The following is a 23,206-nucleotide window of genomic DNA, read 5'->3' as shown; positions in this document are numbered from 1 at the left end:
ACCTGGGGACTCTGTGGTGTCTCATCCCCATCATGCCTCGTCCAGCCCTGGCACTTCCAAGGAAGTGGACCGGAAGTGATGCTACTTCACATTAGCCTTTACCCACAGAAAGGGTTCTGTTGACATTATTTTGAAATAACAACACTGACACAGCATACACATTCATGTATAAAACCATCCGAACATCAGCAGATGTCTTACTGTCCCTTACAAGTATCTTAGCGTCCCTTACAAGAAGTGTTCCCACACTTCCAGATTATTTGTAGATTTGCAGTTGTTGTTGCTGTTGTTGTTGTTCCTTGGCTGCACTGCGTGGCTTGTGTGATCTTAGTTCCTCAGCCAGGGATTGAACCTGCACCCTTGGCAGGGAAAGCGTGGAATCCTAACCGCTGGTCCACCAGGGAATTCCCAAGATTTACAGTTTTGTTGAAATTAATGAATACAGCATATATGTACAGCAAAACAATACAGCTACAATATTTTACCACCATTTTTACTAAGAAAAATGGGTTTATGGTGGTAGACTATACTTCAAGATTAGAGTTACTTCAGAAACTTAAGAGAGGCAAAGGGTCACCTTGTTGTGACCCTCACAATTAAAGTATTGATTGAAGACTTGGAGATGACAAGAGGTAAAAGCCGGAGGCAAAAACCAAGATAGATAAATCACTGTTGAAACTGTAAAAATGGCCAGAGAAATAGAAATGGAGATCTTATCACCACATTTTAAATAACTTGTATTTTGGACAAGAGGCTCATCTCAAAGCAGCACAAAAAAACAGAAAAAGAGGAGAAATTACTCAAATGCCCATCAGTGGATGACTGTTTAATAACCTATGGAATATTCACTGGGTAGGACACCATATAGCTGTTAAAAAAGAACAGGGTCAGGGCTTCCCTGGTGGTGCAGTGGTTGAGAGTCCGCCTGTCGATGCAGGGGACGCAGGTTCGTGCCCCGGTCCGGGAAGATCCCACATGCTGCGGAGCAGCTGGGCCCGTGCGTGAGCCATGGCCGCTGAGCCTGCGTGTCCGGAACCTGTGCTCCGCAATGGGAGAGGCCACAACAGTGAAAGGCCCGCGTACCGCCAAAAAAAGAACAGGGTCAGCCTGTAAGTTTTGATATAGAATGACTCTATACACTCCATATGGTAAGGGAGAAACATTTCACATACATGCATGGAGTTCTGTCAAATCAACTATCCAACTGGCAGTGGAGGTGCCTGGGGAGAGCAACTGAGCGTAAGGATGAGGATGGGTGGGAACTTAGGACACACCCTTTGTAAGAACTGAAGGTTTTACAATATGCATATAGATGTACTTTTCAATGAAAAATCTAGGTTCTGCTTTTGCTTTAAGAAGCCCAGAGAGGTACACTGGAGGGTGAAGCTATTTTCTGCAGCTGGCTCTATGCACTTTTCTTCGGAAGCGGGGCTTGTATAGCTGTGAGATCACCCTCGAGGAGCAGCGCTCCTTGGGCACTTAGGGCAGACCCATCCCATCACCACGAGCTCCTTCACGCTGCTCTGCAGAGCGATGCAGGAGACACGGGAGCCTCACACACTAGTGGGATGAATGGCTGCATCTGGTCAGTTGTGTGTGTGTGTGTGTGTGTGTGTGTGTGTGTGTGTCTGTTAAAACCTTCCACAACAAGAAATAAATTGCTTCTTCCCTTCCTTCCTCTCTCATCGTCTATGACATTCCAGAACCAGAATCTCAACACTCAGGACTTGTAGGTTTAGAAAGGTAATTTAAAACAAACAAACAAAAAGAAATTGAAATAATTATAGATTCATAGGAGGTTGCAAAGAAATGTACAGGAGGTCCTGTGACCCCTCCCCCAGCCTCCCCCAGTGGTAACATCTGGCATAACTACAGCACAATGTCAAAACCAGGAAATGGACATTGGTACAATCCACAGAGCTCATTCAGATTTCACCAGTTTTTGTTTGTTTGTTTGTTTGTTTTTTGTGGTACACGGGCTTCTCACTCTTGTGGCCTCTCCCGTTGCGGAGCACAGGCTCCAGACGCACAGGCTCAGCGGCCATGGCTCATGGGCCCAGCCGCTCCGCGGCATGTGGGATTTTCCCGGACCGGAGCATGAACCCATGTCCCCTGCATCGGCAGGCGTACTCTCAACGACTGCGCCACCAGGGAAGCCCAAGATTTCACCAGTTTTATAAGCACTAACGTGTGTGCGTGTGGCTTCATATAACCACCACTGCACTCAAGAGACAGAACTGTTCCATCACCACAAGGCTCCCTTTCCCCTTTTATGACCACCATCCCTTCTGCCCAGTCCCCAACCCTACCCTGGGCAACCACTAATGTGTTCTTCATCTCTGTAATTTTGTTTTTTTCAAGAATGTTATAAATGGGATCATAGAATATACAGCCTTTTGAGATTGGCTTTCTTTTTTTTTTTTTTTTTGCGGTACGCGGGCCTCTCACTGTTGTGGCCTCTCCCGTTGCGGAACACAGGCTCCGGACGCGCAGGCCCAGCGGCCACGGCTCACGGGCCCAGCCGCTCTGCGGCACGCGGGATCCTCCCGGACCGGGGCACGAATCCGTGTCCCCTGCATCGGCAGGTGTACTCTCAACCACTGCGCCACCAGGGAAGCCCGAGATTGGCTTTTTTTTCACTCACCATAATCCCCTTGAGATCCATCCAAGCTGCTGCCTGTTAGAAAGGTCTTTTTTTTTTTTATAGTCAGGCTATAGTTTATTACAGCAAAGGGATAAAAAGCAGGATCAATAAAGGAAAAAGGTACATCAGGCAGAAGCTGGAGGATACCAGGTATAAGCTTCCAAGAGTCCTCTCCCAGTGGAGTCACACAGGACATACTAAATCCCCCAGCAATGAACTGCAGAAACACATGCAAAATGTTTTCTTCCAGGGATGTCTGCTTGAGCCTAAGAGTCCAGGGTTTTTGTTGGGGTAACTGCAGTGGTAACTGCAGTTACTGAAACTTCAGACCCTCCAGAAGGAAAGCAGGTGTTCACCATAAATCACATTTTTTACACAAACTATCCACACAAGCTGGTATAATGTGGTTCAAGACCTCAAACATGCACAGTGCCCTAATCAGTTAGTAGCATAGGGAACATTCTAAGACCTCAGTTCCTAGGAGCCAGCCAAAGGCTAGTCATACAAGTAGGCCCTTCTGAGAATGTACAAGATTTGAGTAACTCAAGGCTGCTGGGTTAATTATTTACTTCACAGATAGGAATCAAATCATCGTGAATTTAATGTGCTATATATATATATGATAAAGCAGTACATTATAAAATACATACATTAAATTATAATTAAATGTAAATAAATATATCATAAATGCTATAGGACATATCATACATATGATAAGCAGTACATTAAATGCAAGGTATTATTATTATTACAAATGAGTAATGAGGGCTAGAGCTGTCCTAGGGTGTGACTGAGCAGAGTAATAATGGACATTTGCGAGGCAACTCCTCAGAGCACTGAATGGGAGGCTGTGAAAAAAATCCCACTGAAGAGTTTTTCTCTCTGATAGAGATAATTTTGTCACTAGAACCATTTTGTCCCTCTCCAGTTTGACACCATACATTCTTATCATTAGCTACGTATTTCTTGGGGGGGGCATGCACAAGCTAAATTGTTCCACCACCCACCATGGAGTTTTGGCAAGGATGTGACCCTTCCAAGGAAGGTGCAGAATTGAGCCTCTGGAAAAAGGCATAGACAGGTGCTTCCTAACAAACTCTGAGCAAGGCTCAGTAAAAGACTGTGATTAGTAATATGATGACTAATACCAACAGTGAATTTGAGTCTGAACTGAATTGAGATGAATTTATGTGAACCTGAATACTGTGGGAATATCATTTTGAGCTAAATGCTGGACTAGATGCCCAGCCAAACCCTGATCTTTTTTTTCCAAAAAAAATATGCCCTCTAAGGATGAAGAAAAAGACTATGGAAATGAAACTTGGGCACTGTGCATTAGAATGATTTCCTTGTGGAGAGGGGAGGAGGAGGGTCATCCTGAGGAGGCACACTTACCCATGCCTAAAACTGCCGAAAGCATTTACCAAGGGATAGTCTGTATTATCTGAACCCAGTTGGTGGTGGCAGCCAGTAGACTGGAGAGCAACTTGGGGGAGGGTGGATCTTACAGATGGACAACAAGCCTCCTGATGGAGCTTTGGTGAGAGAGTATTTTAGCTGCTGTCAGGCTCCTCCCCTGCTTTATACCTGCGTAGCTGCTGTAGTTCCCCCCACCAACTGCCCAAGAGGGGGACCTGAGGCAGTTGCCCTTATTCTGCATATAAGATAAAACCAGCTCATTTGTATTGCTGGTATATTCTTAGAAAGGTCATTTTTGATGATGATAAAATACCTTTAACCAGAGTACCACCAAGGAGCTCCCTGTTTGGTGATTTTCCATTTTTTTTACTATCCACCAACAAAGGAAACCTTGTGTCCTTTGTGTGGAAACTGTATCAGTAACTCCAAATATGCAAAATCTCCCTAACACCCTCATAGATAGGACAGTATTCTATGGTGGTAAACAAAAGATAAGTTTGTAAATTCAGATGTGGTCTATTGACCTTCTCAGATCCAAAGTTTCAGGAAGGAAAAAAAGATTTCCTCATCCTGTTGAAGTGTGCACACTGCCAAGACACTGGTTCTGTTTCTTGGGTCTCCACTGATTCTTAAAGTGATCAGTAGAGAAGCGCTCTGGGATTCTCTAAAGGTTTCCTTTTATCCAGAGCCATGATGGCCATTTTGCCCATGGACCCCAAATTGCCTCCCAGAAGACAGATCTCAATTCTGCTGCCCTTGAGGGAGGATCTCTTTTATGAAAACCTGCTTCTCTGGAGAATTCTGAGAAATGGTAATTTCTGAACATCCCACCCTCACTGACCACATTTCCATTATAATCATTGTGAGGTTATCTTTCAAAGATGCAGGAATGAAACCAGAAGTTATATGAAAGCTATGTCTTTTAGAATAAACCAAATGTGTGTAAAAACTGTCCCAAAGGCTTGAGACAAGAGTGACTGACAGTGTGGGATGACAATAATGACCCTCACAACATAGCCCTTCTGTTTGCAAAGGACTTTCAACACCTTGTGACACTGGCCCTTATCCGCTGCTGGGAGAGGCAGGAAGGGGTCGTGGCCCCATTCTCTCCAGAAGGCACCTGACAAAGACCTGTCTGTGAGTTAATGACCAGGGTGATATGCCTGGTGTGCAGGACTCCTCACTTGACTGTGCTATAGCCCCCGATGCTCATTCAGAGGAGCCACACACATACACATGTGCAGAGCCAGGAGACAAGGGCTTCCCATTGTTTCTTTGAATTAAAAAAAAAAAAAATTAGTTGCCATGAATTTGTAAAGCTTGAGGGAAGATCTTCTCAAGTGAATGAACACAGACTGTAATGCCCGCTGCTCAGAATGCCCTCCCCAGCTTTCCCACCAATGCCTAACAGAGCCAGGCACGAATACATTCTCAATGAATGTTTACTGAATGGCTGAATGAGACATGCTAGCAAAACTAAGACTCAGTCTAGACCCACTCCTTATTATAACACAGCTCACAAAAGCCCACTGGTATTGTGTGTGGAAAAAAACATGGAGCAAAGTTTGAAATGGGCCAGTTGCTACCATACTGCTTTAGTGTATATCCTACTGGAGATCTTGTCACACAACTGAAGGACAGACTAACAGGGTAACACCACAGTGTACACCTGTCTGGTAAGACCTGCTGGGCAGGGACAGGACCCTGGAGACAGAAGACCCTCTCTGCCACCCTCCCAAATCCTGGCCCTAAAACACAGAGACTGGAGGGGCAATGCAAGGAAGGAGTTTCTGAAAACCCCATTTACATCAGTCCCTCCTGGGAGAAATGAAATGAAGGAGGCAGACAGATAATGTGGGACAAAAAAGGACGATAAAAGGGAGAGATCTGTATATTCTAGGGTCAGAGTAAACACTTTTATTATAAATTAGATAAGTTTTGCTTTAAAAGAAGGGAAGACTAGGAAAGAATTAACAGTGTGCCATTTAAAAGACTTAATGATCACAATGATCACCAATGCTAAATGAAAGAGGCATGTTTCCTGCCTAAGGAGATAATGAAAGGCTACATAATCTAATATGATATGGCAGTAGCCTGGCAGGGCCTAATACCACCCACCCTTTAGGGCATTCTGGCTATTCAGCAAAGGATGGGTGAACGTCTTGTCCTGTATAGTCTGTTCTAAAGCACAGAAGCAACTCAATTCACTTGGTGACGTCAGCAAAACCCTTATTCCCAAACCTGACAATGGCTACTAAGAAAAAACTGGTGTCTCTTAGGCGTATAATTGCAAAATTCTAAATAAAACACTAGCAAATAGAATTTAACAGTATGTTAAAGGTTTACTACCCCATGGTTAAGGTAAATTTATCCCACAATTGATTGCTATTAGGCAATCAATTAATTGGACGTAGGTCATGACAACAGGGCAAAGGGGAAAATTAAAAGCAAAGGATACAACACCATAACAATTGAAGAATGGATGTTAAGTAAAATCTACCTCCCAATTCCTAAGACGAGTTCTGGTAAACAAGGTTAGAAGGCCACTTCCTTAACATGACAGGGAATATCTACTGTAAACCAACAGCCAACACCATACCTAACAGGGAAGTGTTCCATTTAAATCTGGAAATGAAACAAGATTGGCTGTTGCCAGTATTCTTTAACATTACATACGGTTTTCTAAGCAGTATATTAAAGAAAGTAAACAGATACAAGGGCATTACTATCAGAAAGGAGAAAACTTAACCTTATTTGCTGATCATAGACTCCTGGAAAATCCAAGAGGATTCTACCCCTTAAATGAAGGAGGAGAGATTGGTAGGGAATCTGGTTAGAAAATAAGGAAGTAAATTAATATTAAAAATTATATGCCAGATATTACCAGTCAAAAATTATTAAAGAAAAAAGATTCCAGTCACAATAACAAAAATAAAATGAAATGTGGCAAGATTACTTGAGAATAATCTTAAGAAATGTGTGGGACCTACATGAAGAAAATTACAAAACTTGCCTAGGCACGAGGGAAGTCTTGAATGAATGGAGAGACAGATCATGTTTTGGAATGGAAGCCTAGATGCAGTAAAAATGTGAAACTTTCCCAAGTTAATTCTAGGTTTAACCAAATCTCAATCAAAATCTCAAGGAGATTTTGGGAGAACTTAACAGAACTATGCCAGAGTTCTACTGAGAAGAATAAACAGGTGAGAAGAGCTAAAATAATTATGAAAAAGAAATGAATGCTACTTCTCAGAGGCCCCCAGATAAAAGCATGATGTAAACACAGCATCCCTAGGCTGCCTGGCTTCTGCAAGCTCCTTTGAAACATCCACAGAAGTCACAGGAGACCTCTGAACACAAGGTCTGGAGAACGGGGCCCAGAATAACCATCAAGTCCTCCTGCACAGCACCTTCTCACTTCATTCCCATTTCCACAGAGAGGTCCCAAGTGCAGATGCCAAACGCTGGACCCCTCGGCTGAATAATGCTCAACAAGAGGCTGGAGCACATGCTGCTCAGTAGTAACTGGTCAAGCAAGGCCTCCCCACCTACCTGCCCAGAGCTCCGAGGTTATGTGAGGGGCCATGGGAGCAGCCATCACCATCAGGGCGCAGAGAGCATCCTCAAACTCAGGGCTGTGGAGAACAACTCTCTGAGAAGCTTGCTGAGGAACAGAAAACAATAGCAATGTAAGAACACTGAGGTGTACAAGATAAGCCTGGGTAAGAAAGGCCATGAATGTATGTGAAATCCAGAGACACAAACAGGCAGGAAGAAACCCTCTTCAACATCATTTTTGCTCTGGGCAAAGAACTTTCCCCATTTAATCATAGTATTAAAAATAGCTGGAGCAGCAACAGCAGATATATTACTATTTGTCTTTTTGGCCGTGCTGCGCGGCTTGCAGGATTTTAGTTTCCTGGACCAGGGATCGAACCCGTGCCCCCTGCAATGGAAGCGCAGAGCCCTAACCACTGGACCGTCAGGGAATTCCTGAGGAGATATACTGTTGACTGAGCATTTAACCACGCCCACGGTCTGATGCTAACGCATTTGGTTTTTACTACCCTTTGAGGGCAGTATTGTTACCCCATTTGACAGATAAAGCAGCTAAGGGTTAGAGTGGGAGAGTCATCTGTCCCTGCGTACACGGTTAACCAAGAGATGGAGACCAGATTAGAATCCAGGTCGGTCCTAATTCTTAACCACTCAGCTATGTTTCCTATGTGCCCAGAACTAGTGGGAAATACAGACACTAGCTCAAAGGTTCTGCAATGTGGAACCTCCAGGACAGGGGTCCTCTTGCGCCCCTCAGGGAGCTCAGGGTTCCCCATTCTTCGACAGTTCCTACAAACACTCAGTGTCTTCCTGAGGTGTGGCTAATCAGTTAACTCAGTCACACCCATTCACTTTATGGGGCACCTACTATACACCAGACTTCAGAGATAAAACGTCCAGAAAGGCATAGTCTCTGCCCTCAAGGAGCTGCAGGCCACCTCACCACATGACTGGAAGCCACGCTCCCTCCTCGGTTACCAGCAAATGAGCACAGACGGGCCACCTACCGAGAGGGCACTGCTGAGTCCCATCAGTTGAGAAATCGCAGAATTCAGTGAGAAGTCCTCTGTGAAATGGGCAGTCACCTATTCGTAAAAAGTTGAATTATTCACTTTGTTCAAATTTCCTTTAAGCTTTCCATAAAAAAACTAAATTATCCAAAAAATGTGAAACTAAATGCATGCAATAAAATATATTTATAAATGTATTCACTATCTTAAATAGTCCCTTTATGTTTAGTCAGCGCAAAAATTTTTTTTTTTTTTTTGCTGTACGCGGGCCTCTCACTGTTGTGGCCTCTCTCGCTGCAGAGCAACAGGCTCTGGACGCGCAGGCTCAGCGGCCATGGCTCACGGGCCCAGCCGCTCCGTGGCATGTGGGATCTTCCCGGACCGGGGCACGAACCCGTGTCCCCTGCATCAGCAGGCGGACTCTCAACCACTGCGCCACCAGGGAACCCCAGCACAAAGATTTTTAAAATCAAAGTCAACGTTGTTTCCACCACTCAAGACTGTTACTCTTCCCCCATATTTGGGACAGTGTTGGTTCCCATAGTAGGTGCCTAAGAAAACACTGATCATTACCTGAAAAGGAGGCAGGACCCATTTGATGAGCAAACATCAAAACGATAGTAAACAGGAGATGGGATAAAGGATGTCACCTCTCTGTGGTTACATGACTTCAATTCACAGTGAAGATTATTGGTATACGGGATAAGGTTAGTTTTACATTTTTAAACATGGAGTCAACACAAGAACACAAATACGATTTGTCAGCTTTTTCCTGTTGGTGCTTTTCAATTTTGACCATGGGCAAAGATATAGAAAAATAACACATCCTTAAGATGTCCAGAGTTTCCAACTTGTTGAAATAACCCAATTCCATTATCTGACAGAAGAGAAGAGTTTGCCAAATCCAAAGAGAAAATATGGGGTACGAAAACGATCATTCAGGCATCACTCAGATCACTAAATTCAATTCCGTGAGCTCTGTTTCTCTGCACTATAGTAGAGAGGATGAAAATAAAGCTGAAGAAGTGTCAATAAATGAGACCATGCTGGACCCAGGGCCACTGCAGGTTATACAAACCAGAGGAAAAGCCCTGCTCCTTCAATGTAATCAGTTGCCAGAGTCCAGCGAAGTGACCTTGGCTAACTTTCTAAGCTTGAATCAGCACAACTTAAAAAAAAAATTCAGCCTAAGGAGAATTTGGGGTATCTGGTACCCATTAAAAAATGGCTTCAGATTTCCTAAGGGCCTTCTTTCAAAGATATATGACATTTTTTCACAAAGTTCTTAAAAAAGGTGAATGTCATGGTATTACAGCAGACCTCTAGATGAACAATTTAAAGGGATGCTATCAATGAAGAATCTTTTAAAATGATTTAGACAATAATATACTATTCTCTAAGAAGATAAAGTGAACAATTATTTTACCTGTAAAATTTAACCCACAATAACTCACGTGAACATTGTGTAACAAAGTACCTGAGTGGGATAGTACTCGCTATTCTGAGTATCAGGGAACTCTGCTCTATTCCTCACTGGTTGTGTGACTTTCATAAGACATTTATTAACCTCTCTGTGTCTCAGCTCTGCCCACAGATGGGATGATGAGGAGGCTAAAGAAGAGAGTCTTTTCCAGCCCCTTTCAACTCTAAAATTCTGTTTCTGTTTTTATAACATATACAGTGTGTCATCAGTATGATATTAAATTTGGTTCTCTACCTGGATGTGTTAAATATGGAAACATGGAAAGTGGGCAGCTTCTTGAGATCCAGGATGGATAAATGGGAGGCACCATTAGTGGGAGCCATTTCCTGAGAGCATCTCTGTTCATGACAACGTTTGCACTGTTGCTCCACCTTGGTGAAATACCCAAAGCAGTAAGATCAATTAATCAAGGCAAGTGGGCCACCATAATAAGAAAGGAGGAAGACCCAGAGTGCTCACCCCAAGGCAGGGTGAGCCACACAGATCATGAGGGCTCAGTTACAGAATCAACCAGTGTCCCCTGGAAGGTTTCTGACCTGAGAGATGATGGAGTTCTTGTACTCCCACAGCTTCCTGCCCTCGGCTTTCTCCTCGTTACTCAACAGCTGAGGCCTGGGAACCTTCCCAGAAACCCTGGCCTCGATGAATCGAGTTGCCAAGGACCAGAGACGCTGCTGCCATCTCAGCACCCCAGGGAGAGCGTCGGCTGAGTGTAATGTCAGTGAATGAGAGAGAGAAAGAGAGACATGTGAGAATGATTGGTTTGGTTATACCTAAGTGACAAAGCACCTGTGAATGAAGAGACACTTCATTGTGCCCGGTGGATCTCTCCAAGGGCACGGAGAAGGGTCCTTCCTGGCTTCCAGTGTCTGGGAACTCAGACCAGGACTGACTCTATCATTTCTTAGAGCTCCAAATATTCAGAGTACAGGATGGCAGGCCTACACAAAGGGTTTCCACCAACTGTCACTGGCCCACAACGAGCTTAGAAGCTTGGGCCAGGATGTGCATCAGGGCACTGCCTCCTTGGTTAAGAAATCTTGCTGTGACAAAAGTGTCCTCGGAACTAACAGTGTGCTTGGAGACAGGGTTGACTTACACTGGTGCAGATGCCCCATCTCACGTGGACAGGTAACATGCAGAGGTGGCAGTGGTCCACAGACCGCACTCTGAGCTGCAGTGCTGCACAGCCTGAGGTGTTTTAACACAACTCCTGTCCTCGCCAGATCCGTGTGTATCACATATTTCAGATGTGTTCATCAAATCAGCTGTTAATCTGATCTGGAGAAGTTGAACAGCTTCACCTGGTGGCCCTGGTCACACGGCTAACCAAATTAGGGCCAGTTCAGGTCTTTTACACTTCAGCCACTGGACTAGACATTCTCAAGCCTGGATGCACAGCAGGATCTTCTGGAAGGCTTGTTAGAGACAGATTCCTGGAGCTGGTCCCACAGGGAGGGCTGGGGAGCCAGAACCTGGGCCTGAGTGTCCCCAGGGATTCTAGTTCCAGGACTGGCATCTGTGACCACTGCTCCAGACCACACTTCTCACTAGAAATGGTGTGTTGAACTGAACGGTGATTCCAGGCATCTGATTTCTTTTTCCCATAACACTTGGATAAGACCACATGAAGGAAAACTGAATTACTGATTACTGTTGGACAGCTTATTCTAGGATATCCAGATACCTGAGATTATTCTACCTCACACCATTTTAGGTCTAAACAACTTTGGAGGGAAGAACCTCCCCTGCGGGGGCCTCTGAAGACTACTGTGGGTGACTGAAGAGGTCACAGGTAACATCAGGACCAGGCCCCACGCGGGGTTTTCTGGACTGGTGACAGGCAATGACACCATTCTAGAAAAAACCTTTCAGGTTAGACCAAAAGGGGACTGGCCTCTGTGGACCACAGTGGGCCCAGGAGTACCACAAACGCCAGTCTGGCTCAAGGAAACGTTTTCAAAGTGGGATCCTCGAAGAACCTGCATGAGAACGCCACAGACTCACTGAAGGCAGGCTCCGGGGCCCTGGCCTGGGGGCTGGGTCAGCAGGGCTGTGGTGAGGACTGGGAGTCTGCAGTCACAGCAAGCGCCCCCAAAGGTTGGACGCTCATTACATCTGAGAAAACTGGCCTAGGAATGGCACAGGATGTTGGGCAAACTGCTACTTGCCTCACAGAGCTGATTCCTAGAACCCTACTATTGACTCAGCAAAGACATTTCCTTCCTTGAATTCCTTTGGCACCGAGGCGGTTCACAGAGGAGGCAGGCTGGGAAGAGGAAGGTGACTTACTTTTTACATCCCACAAGATATCCTTCTCAGGAGGGGCGGCGAAAAGGATGTAGAGCCGGATGGTGTCAATGCCGTACTGCTCCACAACGGCCTCGGGGTCCACGCCATTGTGCTTGGATTTGCTCATTTTCTCCCAAGTCACCTCTAACTTCTCCCTCGTGTTTGCATGAACAGGAACAGAACCTAGACACCAGAAAATTGCAACAGTAGGGGATGTGTGATGCCGAATTGGTTCTGTGACAGTATATTCAATAAGAAAATACTGGGTGAGCAATTATAAGTGTCAATTTAAAGAATGCCACTAATTCATTTAACATGACTCGTTCTCTCCCTCTAGACATCATAAAAATGTTTTTGTTTTCAAATGAGTGAGGCCCACCTCCCATAACAAACCTTCCTTTTTCTCAATCACAAAACAACACAAAGTAATTTCCCTTTTTTTTTTTTTGCGGTACGCGGGCCTCTCACTGCCGTGGCCTCTCCCGCTGCGGAGCACAGGCTCCGGACGCACAGGCTCAGCGGCCATGGCTCACGGGCCCAGCCGCTCCACGGCATGTGGGATCCTCCCGGACCGGGGCATGAACCCGCGTCCCCCGCATCGGCAGGCGGACCCTCAACCACTGCGTCACCAGGGAAGCCCAATTTCCCTTTTTTAAAAAAAGTAAATTACTTATATGCAACAAGGAAAGTGAAAAAGGATAAGGAAGACTCGCATATTGCTCTTCTCTTTATGGATTCAGGGTCTCCTTTGGAAACTGGCAGATGACCAGTCAGGGTCTCCAAGCAGCAAAGCACCTGAGAGGTCACTTCACCTGGGGGCTAGTTCCCCCGTCCGTGTTGAAGTCACCAGAACATGATCTCGCAGCATCGAAGCCCATGCGTGGAGTTAGCTTGCTGGGCTCACAGTAAACGCGGTGTCCCGTTTTGCAGCCCTGTTCTCTGTCTCCTTTCCACCCACACACCATCGGTCCAGACGGTGCTGATGGAGGAGGCCTTCCATGGCCATGTTTGGAGGAGGTGACCTTGCTGCCAAGCTCCAGTGGCTGGGACCAGGAAGGACATCTGAGAAGGCTAAGCTTCCTTCTCAGGAATTGGAACTAAGAGACAGAAACTCTGTCTCAATGGTGTTGGGCACTGGAACCAGAAGGTCCTAAGGAGCTGGGCCAAGACGTGGCTCTGCGGCTGCCAAAGGTCACTCTGTAAACTGAAATTAGGGAGAGCAGAATCCAAGCCTGGCGGAGGAAGGAGAACATGGCAGAAGAACAGAGAGGGGCAGGGAGAGGAACTGGAGGCTCAAGAAAGACAGAGGAGAGAGGAGTGGCCCGGCGGCTTCCTACATGTTGTACTTCCTGCGGCTGGGTTTGGGCGATGTCCCTATATCCCTGTGCGAAACCTGCCTTTGCGTGGATTTCTGTTCCTTCCAGCTAAATACTCCCTCTAACAGCAACCAAACTCACTCCCCAGCGTATATACCTACAAGCCAACTCCATATTTCATGAGAGGCACACCCACTAAGTAGACAGATGCCTGCCCTTGCTGATCCACGTCCATATTCTCCCCCTGGGGGCAAGTCTGCGTGGGAAGGGAAAAGATGTTCACAACAATGCTTGACCCCGTGACATCAGAGCAAAGGGAGACTGAAGTCCTGGAAGATGTTTCATCCAAGCTGTGGTGAGGATCAGGGAACCACTGCCCCCTCTACCCCACACCCCAGTCCAGGCTGCAGCAAGCCTTTATAACACTGTTGTGAAAATTAGGAAAAAGGCATCTTTCTGGGCAGAGAAATTGAGAAGTTAGAAAAAGGTGCCCTCTCTTGGCAGATGTGGCCCTGAGGCGTATAGTTGGGTGAGTAGCTGGATCTCGGGCCCTGCTCACCCCCTCAGCCGGCTGCCTTCGTACATTGCACAGACTGCACAGTCATACGTAGTAGCCCTGCCCATGACACAGACAGCCCTTCACCAACAGCGAAAAGTTATGTGTCCCCTGGATTTAGCTCCTTTCCCTCTGGCAAGTGTTGGAGAAACACTGCCAATTTCTGCTTCTCCAGCTTCCTTTTCTCCCAAGGACCATGGTGACCCTTCCAAACCCTGAGGAATTACTGCTTTAACTAGGTAATCCCATTGCCTGCTTCCACCTAAACCTTCTCTCTAGTGTTCGGCTTGGGAGCCTGCCTACCATTTAAGGGGTTGTGGGGTTTACCTAATTTCATCCATTAAGCATGAGTTATTCTAATTTTAACTGCCAGAGTTTCTCACAGCCACCTCCCAATTTTCTGACACGTCATTTATTTGTATGCTGGGTGCACGTGATACACCCTCATCATGCCACCTAGAGATCTTTGAGGATGAGTGAAAACACAGGGTGGTAGGAAAAGGCTCGGGAAAGCTGGGAGAAGGGGAAGTCCAGGGGGTCAGGGGGAGGAATTCCACCAGGGGGCCCAAGTAGACTGGTGGCCCCTGACGTTCTGAAATGCCCCTCTAGACCACGTGGGGAGATGTGCCGAGAATGCCCCAGTCTTACAAGAATGTCTCTTGGGTCTGGGGGCTCTGTTCCTGAGATGGGCTGTCAAACACAGGCTAGGACAGGAGGTGATGCCAGAGTTGACTCCATGTTATATACAAAAGAAAACACTTCCAGAAACTGAACTGACACTTGAGCTGGATGGGATGGGGCTGAGGGCAGCCAGCCTCAGCCTCAGAGGGCATCAGCCCAGAGCCAGCTGAGGCTTTGAGACCATGAGGCTAAAGGGTCACTCGCCTAGATTCCTGCCCAGCCAGGGCCTGGCAGCGTTCGCCTGCTTGGTTTTCTGTGAGCACCTGGATGGGACTAGATGGGCCATTCTTACCTGTGAGATCTACTTCCTCTCGCTGTAGATACTGTCCAGATGGTAGGCGGAACGTCTGCCCCTTGACAAGGCCTTGGGCCAGCAGTTTATGAAAAGGCTCTCTGAGGAAAGATAACAAAAAAAGAAAACTGGTGGGGCAGGGATTCAAAGCATCCAGAAAACAGCAGTACAAACCTTACCAGCTGATGAGCAGAGATAACTGCCCTGCATGAAAACTGGCTGACCAATGCCACTTGTAAATCCAACTTGAACAAATGGCTCCTTACAAATAAGTAATAAGGAAATTAAGTCAAATCAGAAGAAGTTAACTACTTTCCAATGTGGCAAAGTGGAAAGAACATCAGGCCTCACGTCTGGAAGGCCTGGATCTGAATCTCTGTTCTGCTTCTCAAAGACTTTTATGAGCCCAGACAAGTCACTTACTCTGAGCATCAGTCTGCTCCTCTGTAAAATGGGGATTTAAAAAACCTGCCTCAAAGGGTTGTTGGGAGAATTAAATGAAATGACTGCATGAAGATACTTGTAAATTTTAAAGGTCTGTACAAATGTCAGTTATGCTGAGCCCGGAGTAATGAAGGGCTCAGGAGGATGTAGACAGGTTTACGTTGGGGTTTTGCTCGTTAAGATTACTCTTCCCTTAACTTTTATACAGTGCCTGCTTACATTCTTTTTAAAATTTTAAAATCGTACAAATTATATATGAATATGCCCTTTCTCTTCAAATTCAAACACCCCTGCCCCCGCCTTCCCAGGCCTATTCCCCTCTGATGAGGCAGTTACTATCAGTCCATACAGATCTATTTCCTTTTTTTTTTTGGCTGCTCCAAGAGGCTTTCAGCATCTTATTTCCACAACCAGGAATTGAACTCGGGGCCCCAGCACTGAAAGCACAGAGACCTAACCAGTGGACAGCCACGGAATTCCCCAGATATATTTCATTTTTAAACATCTATCGAGCATTTTCCATATTGGTGGCTTACAATTTATTTATAGTGCCTATTTTTTTTTTTTAATAGTGCCTATTTTTTTAAAAATCTGTTTTAGGGCTTCCCTGGTGGCGCAGTGGTTGAGAGTCTGCCTGCCGATGCAGGGGACACGGGGTCGTGCCCCGGTCCGGGAAGATCCCACATGCCATGGAGCAGCTGGGCCTGTGAGCCATGGCCGCTGAGCCTGTGCTCCGCAATGGGAGGGGCCGCAGCAGTGAGAGGCCCGCGTACCGCAAAAAAAAAAAAAAAAAATAGCTGTTTTAGTCACACCCTTACTGGCTGAATAATGAACTATAGATGTTTTCTCTTAAGAGGACAAGAAGGGGTTGACCCTCCTACTGAAATTACTTTGTCTCAGATTTGAAATTGTTACTCAGTTTTGAAGCATGTGAGCAAGAGCTATTCCAAACTCCAAGTATTTGTGGAAACCTCTGCTGAGAGCATGTGCCGTATTTCACTCTTACAAAGCAGAATGTAGGAACGTCTGAATGAGGGGACAGATTGATGTTTTCCACCAATATCACCCCCAGCATGACGAGCCTATCGATGTACAAACCCTCGGGTGCTTCAAGCTCACTTACATGGAATGGCTTTTATTTAGAGGCTCAAAAACCCAATAACCTCAAAGAGGCCAAGCCGACCACAAACCCAGCTCTAGTGTTGGAGGTAGAGGGCGCTGTCTTTGTTAATTTAACAGGATCTCATTTCACACTCGAGGCTCATGTAGATGAACCCTGATACAAGGTAAGGCCGCTGGACAGGCCTCTGATTTGTACACTGTGCAGCCCCTGTCACAGCAGCTGTGTGGACAGAGGCAGTATAAAGGAAACTTTCTAGTGGATTCAGAGGGACAAAGTGGAACAAAGAGGCTTACTGGGAAAAAGATGAAGGTCAGCTAGAAAAAAAGGACTCCTGCCCTTCGTATTTTAAAATCTTGTTATGAGCGTATGTATGTATGCATGTGTGCATGTGTGAGTTTGGTGGTATGTGTGTGTGGGGGGGGTATTTTCCAACGTGGAAAAGACCCATATATTTGACATCAAATGGAAATGTAACACGTATTTTTGAAGCCTCAAATTATTCAGTGTCACAGGGCCCATCCAGCATGGTACTGTGTTAATTTGGAAGAAATTTCACATGTGCATACGCATAAAAATAGTCACCCCATTGTTCCGGCTCTAAGATCTATCTTAATAATAACCTCTTTTGAGTCATAAAACTGCCTTCCTTCCACCTCCAAGAAATTCCACCAGCAATGTCACCATTGGCAGAATGACATCCTTTTGTGCCACATCCCAGCAAGATTCCCAGAAAATGTGAGTGATGGAAAGATATGAAAAATGATTTAAAAATACAATGAACTTGGATCTCATGATGCATTTTAATACAGAAGCACCTTGAAGGGGGAGCAATGGTGTCTGGGGTCCCTGTTTCTCAGGAACACTGGCACAGACTCCGCGGGAACCTTGTGTCCTCGGGCCACATGAGCCGTATCCAGGGTAGGTTGGGGTTTTGATGCCCGAGGACCCAGATCGGCATTTTCCTCAGGAAGCTCAGGGAATTGTACCCACAGACCAAGCATGCAGTTCTCTACCATCAGTCCCATCTACCTTCCTGGCCTCTCCTCTCACATCTAAATGCCCCTGCTCCTCACAGAGGTCACAAGGACACTTGACCATTCCCAGAATGTGCTGTGCTTCCTAGGATTCAGCAGGAATGCCCACCTCAGCCTGGGTTCCTGGGGAAACCTGGACCCAACCTTTACCACTGAGCTCAGGCATCCCCTTCTCCGGTGGCTGTCCCTGTACCCTGCACACAGTCCCCTTCACGCAGCTCCGAACCCTCCTTTGTGCCCTGCCACGTCCAGCACACCCTGCCGTGAAGAGCATGACCAGGTTGCCCTGTGATTACAACATAAATACCCGTCCGCCCCCCGCCCTACCCCCACCGTGGCAAGGAGCATTCTCTTGTCCTTCCCTCTATCCCCAGCGCTTAGCACTGTACTCAACAGACAACATGCTCTTTAAACATGTTCAAAACATGGATGGATGGATGAACAAATGCGAATGAACAGACAGATGGCGGGATGGAAGGAGGAAGACACGGGATGTTTGGGGCTGCCAGCTCCTGAAGCCATCTTTGCCTTCTATCCAATCTGAGGTGGCACCTGGATTTTAACCTCATTACAGAAACAATACAACACAGTTTTAAAACAGAAGGAGAAAATTGTATGGCTACGTTTCATTGGGCAGATGAAGAGACTGATTACAAAGCAAACTGCACAAGTGTTCTACGCAGAAGGGATGCCTCCCCAACCCGCAGTGGCCATCAGTGGCTCGACGGGACTGATTTCTCACACGCCCAGGATGCACGTTTTTGAGCACTAGCTTATCTTTCAAGAATCTTCCTCAAATAATTTTACATGCTGCTGCCTAACACAAAAGAGACAGACTGCAACCTTGTCCCTGCTGTGCTCAGTGGCAGGAGGATGAATTTGCTGTTACCGTCTTAGGCTCTAGTGTCCCTGTACCAGTTTTTGAGGTTTTTCCTCTCTTTTCTCACTTTGAGTACATGGCTTTGGTCACTCTCAAGAGAAAGAAAAAAGATGTCTTTGGGATGGAAGGAGGGAGGGAATAATCTGGATCCCAAAGATAAAAGACCAGTAGGATGATCAAAATCAGTAGCGTTAAGCCTCCAGAAGGGGCGGGGTCAGAAACAAGGAGCTTGTTCTCCAGTCTTGCAGGTTATCAAGTGGCGCAATGCTTCCCCCTTCTGGGAATGGACAGAATTGCAACCTGCTGGAATCTTGACCCTAACTCTAGCCTTTCCGCCTAAGGCTGCACTTCTCAGACCTCATCTTTTACAACTCTCTCTTCTTTTGTTTTTTGTTTTTTTGTTTTTGTTTTTGTTTTTGTTTGCGGTATGTGGGCCTCTAACTGTTGTGACCTTTCCCGTTGTGGAGCACAGGCTCCGGATGCACAGGCTCAACGGCCATGGCTCACGGGCCCAGCCGCTCTGCAGCATGTGGGATCTTCCCAGACCGGGGCACGAACCTGTGTCCCCTGCATCGGCAGGCGGACTCTCAACCACTGCGCCACCAGGGAAGCCCACAACTCTCTCTTTTTTAAAAGTAAACTTTTAAATGAGGTAAAGCACACATACTGAAAAGCATATAATTCCTACGGGTAAAACTTGAGGAATTTTCACAACATAAACACACCTGTGTAACCAGTACCCAGGTCAAAGATCAGAATGTGACCTACTTTCTGAAGGCCCCCTCCTCCCACTTCTAGGCAACACCTCCCCACCATGGGCACCACCAGCCTGGCTGCTAACACCATAGGTCAGTTCTGCCTGTTTCAAAACCACTTCTAAGCCTTTCAGAATGAGGGATCTCAGGGGAGCGTCCACACTGGAGGCCTTCTCCAGAATGGCAGGCGTACCCTTCTCACACAGCAGCACACCCAAAACAAGGCCTGCCAGTTAAACGAATAAATCTTAATTTCCAAAAGTTAGCAACAACACAACTTGATAGCTGAGGCTCATCTGGGCTACCTTCTTCTTCCAAGGCTGAAGCACTACAGGGCTGGCTGGAAGTGTCATCTAGTGTAGGGATGGCAAGACTGGCCCAGTGCCCCTCCCGCCCCATCACTGATCCATGGCAGCACTTCCTGGTGGACTCAGGCCGAGGCTCAGAATTCTTGGTATCATGTCCTCAGAAAGCAGAGTTACGCCGTGAAATCTATCATTTATTTATTCGGCAGGTATTTATTGAGTGCTGACTATGATTCCGTCACTGAGCCAGGCATTAGGGATGTCATGGTGGGCAAATCAATTACTGCCCTCAGGGAGCCAGCCTGTCTGCTATCACTGAACCAAACCAATGCCTGACCACCTCAGAGCTGGGAAGGAGGAACAGAGAGTCCAGTCAGATCTGAAGATCAACTCCCGCCACATCAAGTCCAAACTGCCGGCTTGGCCATCGGACTTCTATCCCTCCCTTTTCGCTTCCTTTGCTCTTTCTACATGTTGCCCATATGCGTTTCCATGTCCTCACTCACACACTGTTCCCTGAAGTGCTATCAAAACTGCCCATTTGTCAAAACTCTACTCCCCCTTCCAGGCTTGACTCAAATGCCACCTCCACTGTGAAGGCATCTCAGGCCCTCCTGGTCAGAATTAGTTGCTCTTTCCTAGGTGTGCCCAGTGTTGTGCCTGTGACGGCATTGGGCAGATACTACATGTTACTGTGTATTCAGGTGAGTTGCATTGCTGCCTGTCTTCCTCCTGAGAGGGAGGAGGAGGAAGAGGAGGAGCCGTGAAGACCCCTCCCAGCACCCAGTTCATAGTAGATGCTCAATTAATGAAACTGGTTTGAAATGAATGAATAAATAAATCTGCCAGCAGCAGAGGGGGGGACAATGTGGAGGGGACAAGAGATGAAGGAAGAAAGGGGATGAAGAGTGAGTACTCGACGCTATGGCTTCCAGGTGGGGCCAGAACCTTTTTGCAGACAGAGGCACACTCAAAGATTTCAAACTCTTTCTATTTCAAGCCCTTGGGAAGATCAGCAGGGAATGAGAGTGAGAGAGAGAGAGAGAAATTCTACAGTGGGGAGGGGCGCTTCCCAGGTCCTGGAATCCTGCTCACCCCCCAGTGATTCTCCCTCCACTCTTCCAGGGCCAAAGGGCTCTGGGAAGCTGGTTCTTATTCTATCCATCCTCAGGTGTAGTTTAGCCCAGAAAGAGGAGTCACATTTGTATTTGAGCGGCAACTGGGTACAGAGCCCTCTGAAATTAATCAAAGAGCTTACAGTAAAATGGGCGGCCCAAGACATGGTCATAAATCGCCACCACCACAAGGAGGAGGCATGAAGTGTGATATAGAGAAGCACGGTACATGGGAATGGGGGACAAGGGGACATCAAGGGCCCTGCTAGACTTGGAGTCTAGTCCTTCTGGAGCAGAGATGACACCACATTGCCAGGTTCATTACTCAGATTCATAACAATGTAACTAATGTATTTTCCATTTGTTCATTCATTCATTCATTCAACAAATGGTACCTGGGAACAAACCTGTATAAGCAAACAAGTTATTCACGCATCATAATGACTGTGTATAGCAGGGCGCTTTAGAAGAAAATGAAGAGTGAATGTTTTTAAAGTCTGGGAACAACTTCTCCACTGGGTTAAGATGATGGCCACGCCTGGGCACCCAAGCTTCTACTTTCCTCCATTTGAAGGTAAAAGGAGGCACTTCCAGCAAGGTCAGGAGTGCAAACGGCACTTTCTCTTGTAGGTGGCACCCTCCTCCACTTTGGGTGGGTCATGCTGCTGGTGCCCGCAAGGGACCAACATGACCAGGCCATGTACCTGGGTCCCAGACCCCTCCGAAGGAGCCCGGGGACACCTGTCCAGCCAAGCTATGTCCCAGGGACCCACCCGCCCACCATCTCCCTGGTCACTGCTCCCACCCACTCTAGCTCCTGGGCCTTTCTCAACAGCCCTCCTCCAAGCTTCCCTCTGAAGGGAAAACTGGACAACAAATACACAAACCGGGGAACAGGGGGGTGGACAGTATTAATGCACTTTCGTCTTGTTTGAATTTTTTTAAACATGCATTTGTCCTTCTACGATATTTATTTACTTATTTATTTAGCTAGTTAGCTAGTTATTTTTCAAGAGAAGGAAGGATTTATCATTACTGGCAGCAAGTAAGGAGAACACCGGGGATCTTTCCCAAAGCAGCGTCTCCCTGAACAGCAAAATTGGGAAGTTTTTTTTTTTTTTCGGACGCACAGGCTCAACAGCCATGGCTCACGGGCCCAGCCGCTCCGCGCGGCATGTGGGATCTTCCCGGACCGGGGCACAAACCCGTGTCCCCTGCATCGGCAGGCGGACTCTCAACCACTGCGCCACCAGGGAAGCCCGGGAAGTTTTAAGCTAAGGGTACATGCATATTCATGACTTCTGTGATTTTTAAAATAAATTAAATTAAAAACAAGAAGAAGAAAGTGAAAAGTCTGTAACTGTAAACCACCAACAAACCCCTTCTGACTCTGAAGCCATTAAAGGTAGAGGCGTTCTGCAGGGCATCTGCCTTGAGGAAGGCCTAGATGGTTTCACTTTCATGAATACAAATTTGTGCTCTTTGCTGAGCCAGCTTTCTTCTCACTCCTTCAATACCACCCCTAGAGATGGATTACCTTTTTTTGTGCCACAGCACAGCTATATGCAATCAGAATGATGAAAAGGGACGGAATCTTCAGTTTCCTTGATAGTTTGGACTGCACTAATTCAGAAATTACAATGAATACCTGCTGGTCATTGAAAGGCACCTTTGTTCAAGGAAGGAAAGAAGGAAGCAAGGGAGGGTGGGTGTGAGGAAGGGAGGGAGGGAGGAAGGTCACTAATTCTTAGGATTAACAAGGAATTTCAGAACATAGATAGGCTATTTTAAGCACCCTTGTAAAACTCACTGCATAAAGGAATGCATTAACGAAGATGGGCTAAAAGAATCTCAGGATCCATCAGAGCCCTAACTAGTCACTGCAGACGACATTTCCCTACTTAAGAAGACCTGGAGAGCCTGCTACCCACTCTCCTGCCTGGTCAGGCGGCTACTATAGATCTGAAAAGAAGAAAACAGAAAGCCATGGATCTCTGAAAATAGTTTCTAACTGGGATTTTTCAGACTAAGTTCACCTTGCTCTTCATCCCTGCCCTGAGTCTAGGACCATCATGTTCACATAATTAGCCCGTTTCTAAGTATCAAGACATGGCTCATCTTAAAATATCACGGTTTCCATTTCCTAGCAGCCAGCCAGGGGCATGGAAGGAAGCCTTAGCATTACGGCGAGACTCAAGTAAGGCTTTTCTTCTCTTCCTTTGCCTTTTCCCAATAGCTCCATTTCTGGTGTGATCAGAAAAAGTTCCCTGGACCACGGATGGGGGCCTGCTGAGCTCTC

At 46.5% G+C, this 23,206-nt stretch overlaps 1 protein-coding gene across 16 annotated transcripts in view; it reads right to left on the bottom strand.

Annotated features, from left to right (window-relative positions):
• LARS2 (leucyl-tRNA synthetase 2, mitochondrial) overlaps positions 1 to 23,206 on the bottom strand; it is a 269,549-nt gene that overhangs the window by 7,866 nt on the left and 238,477 nt on the right. For 15 of the 16 annotated variants that reach the window (XM_027097025.1, XM_027097018.1, XM_027097016.1 and 12 more), the window contains 5 exons: positions 15,252 to 15,352; positions 12,407 to 12,589; positions 10,651 to 10,820; positions 8,629 to 8,706; positions 7,616 to 7,727 (listed from right to left, as the gene is read on the bottom strand). In XM_027097025.1, coding sequence (XP_026952826.1) covers positions 7,616 to 7,727; positions 8,629 to 8,706; positions 10,651 to 10,820; positions 12,407 to 12,589; positions 15,252 to 15,352 — 644 coding nt within the window. Of the gene's footprint in view, positions 1 to 7,615; positions 7,728 to 8,628; positions 8,707 to 10,348; positions 10,486 to 10,650; positions 10,821 to 12,406; positions 12,590 to 15,251; positions 15,353 to 23,206 lie in introns of those variants that run through there. The other variant, XM_027097029.1, reaches the window with a different exon arrangement.

This window comes from Aethalodelphis obliquidens, unplaced genomic scaffold, assembly GCF_003676395.1.
Source record: "Aethalodelphis obliquidens isolate GAN/ISIS:26980383/991018 unplaced genomic scaffold, ASM367639v1 scaffold111, whole genome shotgun sequence".
Lineage (NCBI taxonomy): Eukaryota > Metazoa > Chordata > Mammalia > Artiodactyla > Delphinidae > Aethalodelphis > Aethalodelphis obliquidens.
Note: the sequence above shows the minus strand (reverse complement) of the source record. Positions and strands in the feature narration are given on the sequence as shown.